Consider the following 8,535-nt stretch of genomic DNA (forward strand, 5'->3'; position numbering starts at 1 on the left):
GAGGCAAGGCAACGCGGCTTCCGCACTACGAAACAATATGGAGCAGGAGGGAGTCAGGTCCAGGGGAAGTGGTGGCCGTCTCGTTGTTAGAGCTAGACGGACATCTGTACATTTTCCATCGTTATCAGCCAAACGAGACGGAGGAGATCAGTAGCATACATGTGTAATAGTCATATTCACCACACCCGCTTCAGACTGCAGTGCACGCTGCGTGTTTTCAACGTGGAGCAATCGGTATGGACTCGCATATACCCATAAGCCCGTGCATTCCACGGGGCCTGTGCGTGTTGATTCGATCGGTCAGAAAGAAGAACATTTGGGACCCGAATACTGATTAAGCGCTGACCTTTGGCCCCAAACCATCTGTATCAGCGCACTAGCGCTCAGATCTTCCAAGATGCATTCTAGGCATCACAGACCTCACATCCATTGGTGGAGGAGAAAACAGCATTGATCGTTGTATTGCACTGGAGGAAACTCGAGCGGAGACACTCCTGACCAAGCAGGTACGCGTAGCGGCGCTCGAGGGTGGGACAGGCGTCAAGAGCCGAGAAGACGTCAAAGCAGAGATAGAATTTACTCGCAAGTAAGAGTAGTGTGAAGTTTCAAAAACACGGTACCGAGGCTAAGGGCTCGAAATGAAGAGCTCTCCGGCCATCAGCACAGGAGCGAGTCGGCGAGTCTGCACAGGATCAGCAATTCAATATTAGATCACTCCAGTCGCACCCATTCTATCGGATAGACGTATCGGACCAGATGTGAGTGGTGGGTAGTTGTCATGTACCTGGTTCACAGCATCAAGTCTGTCATGATCGGCAAGGACTGTGGGCAAAGGGCTACATCCGCTCCAGACTGAGTCTGATGGGATCGAAATGGAAAGACAGCTATGCACTTTGTATGGCGATAAAACTCTGAGGCGGCGGTGTGTTGTGCACTGGTCGATGGAGCCGTGCGCGTTTGTGGCGTCCAGCGTCTCCTGCTGGTCCCTCGTCGACTTTTCCTTGAGTTCTGACATCCTCCAATCCTGTGCACGATACAGCCTCTTTTCTTTTTTCTTCATGCTTGAGGCATTAGGCGGGGCTCGCATCCCTGCGCCGAATGGGGTGAGTAATTGTCGGTGGAAGCATTGGCGATGTTGGTCCGACTGCATCCGCTGAGACGGGCAGTACACGTACGGCTGTGGACGGCGGCTGATAGAGGCACGATAGAGCGCGGGTTGGGTTTTCAAGAAGAAGGGAAGAGTGAAAAGTGGGAAATGGTGTCATGCAAGTCGCGAACGGATATTGAAGATGAAGGAATTGTATCAAAGGCTAGTCAAACACTGCGACTCGTACAATTCATCTTGAGCAGAGATAGATCCAGAGTAGGCGACACTCGTAAGCCGCTTCCAAGAAAGGCGGCGCATGCAGGCTGAGATAATCAAATATTATCTAGAAAGGCCTTAGACATGGATTTAGTCGGGTAGCAAAGGCGGGCAGTTGGACCCTAACCCTGCCGCCAAGCGCGCCCACCTGGGACAGGCCATGGAGCCAATTCATCACAGGCAAGCCTCATTCAAGAAGGCCGCACATGAGGCGCTTTGACGGCCAACAACAAGCAGGAGAAGAGGAAGGGCTCTGGAATCGGGTGTCTATAAGTACGCTTTGCTGTTTATCTTCACAGGTCGCCTCACACTGTTTTCCCTACATTTCTCACTTCCGCGGCTCTCTTTTCCCCATTCCGCGTTTCTCATCACCCTCACGTCTGTTTCCTTTCTCCAATCGTTTTTATCAGATTCTGGACGTCTGTCGTCCACGTCCACGTCATCTTCTCAAACGGATCACTCCCTGAGGTGATTTCGGCACGCGAATCTGTTGCATCCCCTCACGATTCAGTGGTCGCTATTGTAGGACGTTGAATGGGGACTCAAGGAGAGCTTCGGGAAGATTGGCGGAGGAGACAGCGAGAACAGCTGGTACGCTTCTCCTATTGACTCGCCTGCGCTTTCCTGACTTGATGTGCCAGTTCTTCTTGACATCATCGACCTCGCACGATCCGCTACCGGTCCCAACATTCAAGTCACCGATATCCATCCACGAACCAGATCGATGCCGTTCATCGCCCGACGATCGCAATCTTTCTGCGTTCTCTGAACCTAACATCTCCACATCTCCTCCGGTCTCGCAATGCACTCCCGGATCATGAACGTCATTCTGTGCGTGCGCAGGCGTCAGACGCTGCGTTTCGATTCTATTGGATATCAAGCGTTCTTCTCATCGTACCACCCCCGTCAGTTCCCCGTCGGTCGGACGATACATCGAGGTCAGACCATCGCCTTCTCGCACGACACACTTCGTCCCCTTTCATATGACCCCTGGTGACGCTGTACGGCGCAGAAGCCCACATTGTAGGCGATATACATTCTGATCGGCTATGTGATATCGCAAGCCAAGTATCCGCGCGGCAGTAGTCAGGTGAGTTGTCGTCCTACGACCGAATCGTCGGTACTATGCCTCAGGCGCCTTTTATCGTGACGCTGTCCTTCATGTCCACTACCTCTCCTGACGGATCTCTTTTTGATGGATCAGAGGATAGACCAAGGCTGAGCGCTCGTGCTTGGGTTCGCGCTGGCCGACGATCACAACAGCGAGGTCGCTGCCTACTTTCTCGATGAGCCTTCTTCCTCACCCAACCCGCATTGAAATCCTTCCCTGCACTTGGCTCCACTGAACGTTGAGATGAAGTGACGAGAGCGGATGGGCTTGACGTCGACGCTGCCTCTGGCTGTATGTGCGCGGTAATTTCCATACTCCAAACAAAGGAGCAAGGATGACTGTAGTACATACAGCGAGGTGAGTACAGTACGACTCTCGTTACGTTTTTTATAGGACCCCTTTGACTCTTTTGTTGTGTCGACACATCTCCGCAGCGAAGCGGTCGCAAAGGGGTCTATAATCTCAACGTTAGCAGCGCAGCTCTCGTTCCTCACAGCCGATGGAAGCAGGATCCGACTGACCGGTCCTGCCGATACAGATCCGAGTTGCGCCTGGAGCGAAGGTGGGTCCTTGTCGCACCTGAGAGTGGTCGTCGATGACGAGGCCTCCGGGGATACGAATGCCGTGAGAAAGAGACGCAGATGAATAGTCTTCTGAGTCCGCCCTCGCGATCCTCACGTGCCCCTCCGCGGCACCTTCGATCCAGCATCTCATCTTGCGAGGGCAGACGCATTAGGTCCAGCCGATGCACGGTGATTTTGTCTGCCCCACGCGTTCAAAATGAGACCGCTATGTCTATTCAATCCACCCTCGTCCCTCCTCTCGTTCTCTTTCGGCGCATATATGCACCATCGCGAGCAGCGGAAGTGACGCCGCCGGATCGCGCGCAACAGACGGCGGCTAGCGTCGTCCGGATGCAGCTGGGCCCGATCTGCGCCCGCCTGTCTCATCCCCGCGCCCTCCGCCGGTGCTCCCGCTAGCCGTCGTCCGTGCGGATCCCGCTCGCGACACGACGATCGGCGCTCCGGGTTGCGCTTCCGGGGGCGGATCCTAGTCGAGAGCGTTGTTGCTGGTTCGAGCTGGGAGAGGCCATCTAGCCCAAGCCCTAACCTCTCTATCGTCTGTCTGTAGCCGCGCATCGGCCCTGGGCTCGTCGCGCCCCATTGGGACTGGCTTCATCGCACGTCCCGCGTGCATCCCGCCCCCGGCCACTGTGTTGTTGTCTTCACCGTGTGATCCATGATCTATGAGTGTACTGCCTCGCGCGGTCATTGTCGGCGAGGCGATAGACATACGCGAGGTACGGCCCCATTCAGACCCTTTCCGCTTCCTACCTCCTTATCTGATCCCCTCTCTGCTCTGAAATTTCCCTACCGCATCGCGCTATACAGTCTCTAGCGAGGAGGCTTCGGGACTGCGGGTGCCTGGCGCGCGCGACGTGGACTCTCGTTTGTCTTGTCGGGTCTGCGTTTCTCCGCTGCCCTTGCGGTATCATCTTGTCTCCCCGTTACGACTCCATGAATCCATCCAACGTCCCCACCTTACACTTCCTAGCGCTCCAGACTACAAATGCGAGCGCTCTCCATCGCTCACGACACTGTCATAACGCCTGGCCTCCGTGCTACATCGTGAGCCACCCGGTGATCGCGGAGTCCTTGTCTTTGGGCGCGCCGCCCGATCGATATCTGCTGCCCCTCCTTTTTTCCAGACAGATGTCAGCGGTGTGCGCGCCATTCTCGCCTCACAACGTGTTTTGAAAGCGCTGTGCTGCCCTCGTAAAAGCTGGTCATATGCGCGCGTTAAGCGCCCCGCAGAGCTTTCTAGCATTACCACTTCCACATCGTCACCATCCGGGATCCTGATATTCCATTCAGGCAGAGAGCAGCTTCATCAGAGGGCGAGTCGTATCAAGATCGCAGTCAGAAGCGCTACGTCAAAGTATGACTCCTTATCATGTAAGAGGAACTCTACTTTGGCAGCTCCATAGGATAGAACGGGTATGTCATGCAGGCATCGCCATTATCAATCTTCTCTCTCACGTTCACATGGCACACCTCGATGCGGAAGGCAAGCTTATTTGAATCGCAAGTGTACATGTCGAAAGTTCTCATTCCATTCATGACATGTCGACTAATGTTGAACCTGCTTTTCAAGCATCGCATACTCTTCGCGTCAGAGCACAGCGTCAAGTCTCGTGCAAATGGCGGTGTGCCACTCTTTAAATTCAATGTATCGTGGGTTTCTGTGGAACGCACCTCCTAATGCTATAACGAGAGCAATGATCAGCCCTTCCAAGCCGAGTGCTACAGCGCCTCTTGACCAAGACGATAGACGCGCTCGAAGAAGATTTAAGAAGCAGGCGAGTACTGAGACGTTCTGCCCCAAGATCATCCTCAAACGCATACTAAGCTATCCAGCTAGACAGTCACCATGAGCTTCACCGAAGTTCATGCATCCGAAGAGCCGGTTGCTACGCCTATCACAAAGCGCATTGCTCGTTATGATCAATAGTGAGCCTCTGCTGTCACTTCCACTGACAGAGAAGGGCCATGCTGACGCGGAACTATACCAGCTTCGACACGTCTGCTCATTTCCCGACATTATGCTGAGGTTTTCAGCTGACTTGTTCTTACTAGACGGACGTCCTCTACCGCTCTTCGAAAGACCAACAAAGACGTCAAGCAGAGTCGCCAGCACCAGGTCTCCAAAAAGGTGGTCTTAGTTGTTCGACGGATCGTCAATACGCAGGGCCAGGTCGAGAGCACCGAAATCGACATCAAGAGTGCGGCGTTGTGTCAAGTGCTCATGGAGATCAATCGAGATGTCGAAGGCCTGGAACTGACTCGAGCTCAGCCCACCGTAAGCCGCCAGGTCAAAGCAACTGGACAGGTTGCTGACTGTTTCATCTTTGTTATCACCAGGCAAACTCGCAGCTGTTCTTCCTTTCCTACGATGGCCTCAAGAGCAGGCTCGCACAGGAGGAAGCACGATGCTTACGCAACGCCGAGCTTATAGCCGACCTCGAGACGGCTATCCAGTTCGTCGAAGAAGATTTTGCCAGCACCCTCGTCGACTTCAAGAAGCTCGCCACTCAGCAGGAAATCACGTTCGACCTCCTGTGGGCGCTGATCGTGCCGAACACACTCGTGTACAACCGTCACGACCCCACAGAGCAAGACGAGATCCTTTTGGCTCGAAGTTTTGATCTGGACCGCAGCAACGGCGTTCTGTACGCTAACATCAAGTGCGATGTCGTTACTGATGACGGGAACGCCTTTGGGCTCGCACAAGTCTGCCTCTCGATCCCGAGGTTTGCTGGGGTGCGCAAGATTCAAGAGCTGGTGGTGTACCCCCTCGATTACCATCGGGACAAGTACACCCTCCGCAGGCATGCCGCGGAGAGGGGCAGAAAGTTTGCAAAGATGGTCGAGCCTACCTTTTGTGAAATTAGTGGGCAGGCGATGCGTGGTGAGAAACAGAAGTTCCATGTATGTGTTCGCTCCGTTGGAATGTACTTTCTCGTCGTTGGTACTGATCAAGGGATGGGATGTGCAGATATATGGACGCGTCATGATCGACCCCGTCGCGTTCCGTGTTCATCAGCCGAACGCAGATTACAATCTCTTTGTCCACAAACTTCTGGAGAGGGCCACGCTCACCGAAGAGCAGTATGTCATATGCACGCCTGTTGTGCTCGGGTTCTCCTTTGCTACTAAGACATGGGGTACGTGCCCCTGCCCTTTTGACACCATCGTCTCGGTGTACACATGTCCTGCCCTCTGTTTCAGGTGGATTTGCAATGGACCGTTTGCGCGATGTAGTCTGGTCGGACGAGGCCTTCCGGTCGCTCGTCATCGGGCCCAAGCAAAAGACACTCATCCATTCGCTCGTCAAGCAGCACAAAGCCCACACCACGCGCTTCGATGACGTTATCCCCGGCAAGGGCCAAGGCCTCATTGGGCTCCTGTCCGGGAGACCTGGGTGCGGAAAGACGCTTACTGCGGAAGCCGTTGCGGAGATCACGCACAGGCCTCTCTACGTCATCAGTGCGGGAGACCTGGGCATCCAGCCGTGCGACCTGGACGAGCGCTTGACCGAGATCCTGGAGCTGGCGCAGACGTGGGACGCGGTGTTGCTGCTCGACGAGGCGGAGGTGTTTCTGCAGCAGAGGAGCGCCACGGACGTCAAGAGGAATGCGCTCGTGTCAATTTTCCTGAGACAACTGGAGTATTATCAGGGGATCCTGATTCTGACGACAAACTTGCTCGATCAGTGCGACGCGGCGTTCGAGAGTGCGCATGATTATTCCTTGCTCTATCTTTGGCTGGTCCTCACCTACATCACAGGCCGGATTCATTTCTCTATACCGTATCCGGATCTGGACTTCGAGGCGCGCAAGAGGATTTGGAAGATGTTCTTTGGCAAGGCCACGAGCGGTGCTGAGAAGTTCAATGAGGAGGACATCGATCGGCTGGCGGTGCACGAGATGAATGGGCGCCAGGTTCGTTATTCAGCATGTCTCCTTGCTGCGACGTACATACCGCTAACACTGCCACTGCTAGATCAAGAATGCGATCAGCAGTGCACAGTGCATCGCGCTGGAGAGCGATTCCCCGTTGTCCATCGAGCACGTGAACGCTGTGCTCGAAGTCGTGACGGCTTGGCACTCCTCCAACACACGCCAGCTGACGAATGTGTGATCAGGTTCTGTCTCGTACAGGGAGATATAGACGACTGTGAATGATCGTTAGAGAAGGATATGATCAGGTCTTGGGAATTGTTGGAAAACTTGAAAAATAGTGATCATGATCATGATCGTATGTACTTGATTTTGTTACCGAACGTCTGAGTTTGTATATGCATTTGTCCTATTTGAATCAAGGATTCATCTAGTTGAGATTATTGCAAAGATTGGTGCACAAGAGGATCTAAATTTCGATTGCAAGAGCTTGACACATGTTGATCCCAGTCCTCAATCTCAATTTCCAAAGCAAGCGATGGTTGAGGCGAACTCATTCGCGGTACCAAATCGTGTACAAGTGCATCTATTGTCTTCGAACTGTAATCCCATCCCACTCGTGCTGGAAGAGGTTGATCGTTGACTTCACAATGGTGTGGTGACGTCAGCGCGAGAGGGTCCTTCGAAGTCATTCACTCTTCCTATTCAGTCCTTTATTCTCCTTCGTAGTTCGCTATCTCATTGTCTCTCAAATACAGGCGCATTGGCAGAATGCACGGAATTTTTTTTGAGGCAGGTAGAGTTCAGATACATTGTACATACATTTGACAATAAGCAGATTCAATTTAACCCATTTCCAGAGTCCTTCAACAGTTAGACAAGGCATGGTTTCACTGTGCAAATTTGAGTGAGTGATTGCTATTGCTGAGAGTAGTGCACTTACAATCACAAGCATATTTTTGATTTGATTCTACTGATAGTAATTCAACCTCCCTACACTTGAATCATCTGGAATGGCCAAGTGATCACCTGGTTCTGCCCCCCAAGTCCTCTTGCTCCTGCAAAAAGCATCCAATAGGTGACAGCCAAGCCCCCTTCAAACCAGATATAGGGTCCCTAATAATAATTCAGCCTTCTTTTTTCTTACCTGCATAAGGAAAGTAATATACCACTTGGGGCTGCACCGTGACAGGCAAGGGCACCATTTTCTTTGGAATTCATACCTCTTCCAGATTATAGGAAATGTTGGTTGAGAATAGATGAATGCAGTATACATTGAGTGGATCACTGCTACAAGTGAAGTACAGCTCATTTTGCACCCAAGTCAATGTATATGGCAGTTTTGACACTGAGAAGGTTAATTGAGAGCCTAAATTGACCTTTGCATGATGAATGGGCACCTGAGGAGCTTCTAGTAAGCTTATGAGAGGAGGAATGATAGGTTGAGAAAAGAAGTGCCAGCTTCATGATGGGAGGTTGTGTTATGTTGTGTCAAGAAATGGGCCTGCTCTGTCTTTCAAGCATAACAATGTGAAGGTATTGACCACATAGGAAGAAGTGGCATTCTATGAAGAAAGGTTAGGCAATGTGATAGCCTTAGAG

At 52.5% G+C, this 8,535-nt stretch overlaps 3 protein-coding genes across 3 annotated transcripts; 2 read left to right on the forward strand and 1 right to left on the reverse strand.

The window, feature by feature from the left end:
* Positions 1-1,897: 1,897 nt before the first annotated feature.
* On the forward strand, positions 1,898-2,184 carry HETIRDRAFT_322989 (uncharacterized protein; the record flags this gene model as incomplete). The annotated part of the gene is made up of 2 exons (XM_009550396.1): positions 1,898-1,954; positions 2,005-2,184. 2 exons carry the CDS (start codon positions 1,898-1,900, stop codon positions 2,182-2,184), a joined length of 237 nt encoding a protein of 78 aa, XP_009548691.1.
* A 1,000-nt stretch (positions 2,185-3,184) lies between these two features.
* HETIRDRAFT_428423 (uncharacterized protein) lies at positions 3,185-3,746 on the reverse strand (the record flags this gene model as incomplete). Its single annotated transcript, XM_009550397.1, has 2 exons — positions 3,185-3,553; positions 3,585-3,746. 2 exons carry the CDS (start codon positions 3,744-3,746, stop codon positions 3,185-3,187), a joined length of 531 nt encoding a protein of 176 aa, XP_009548692.1.
* A 1,158-nt stretch (positions 3,747-4,904) lies between these two features.
* Positions 4,905-7,174, forward strand: HETIRDRAFT_103326 (AAA+-type ATPase; the record flags this gene model as incomplete). The annotated part of the gene is made up of 8 exons (XM_009550398.1): positions 4,905-4,984; positions 5,047-5,055; positions 5,111-5,333; positions 5,396-5,962; positions 6,030-6,198; positions 6,263-6,766; positions 6,821-6,975; positions 7,037-7,174. The coding sequence occupies 8 exons, from the start codon at positions 4,905-4,907 to the stop codon at positions 7,172-7,174; spliced, it is 1,845 nt and encodes a 614-aa protein (XP_009548693.1).
* Between the last annotated feature and the right edge of the window lie 1,361 nt (positions 7,175-8,535).

Source organism: Heterobasidion irregulare, assembly GCF_000320585.1.
Source record: "Heterobasidion irregulare TC 32-1 unplaced genomic scaffold scaffold_07, whole genome shotgun sequence".
Lineage (NCBI taxonomy): Eukaryota > Fungi > Basidiomycota > Agaricomycetes > Russulales > Bondarzewiaceae > Heterobasidion > Heterobasidion irregulare.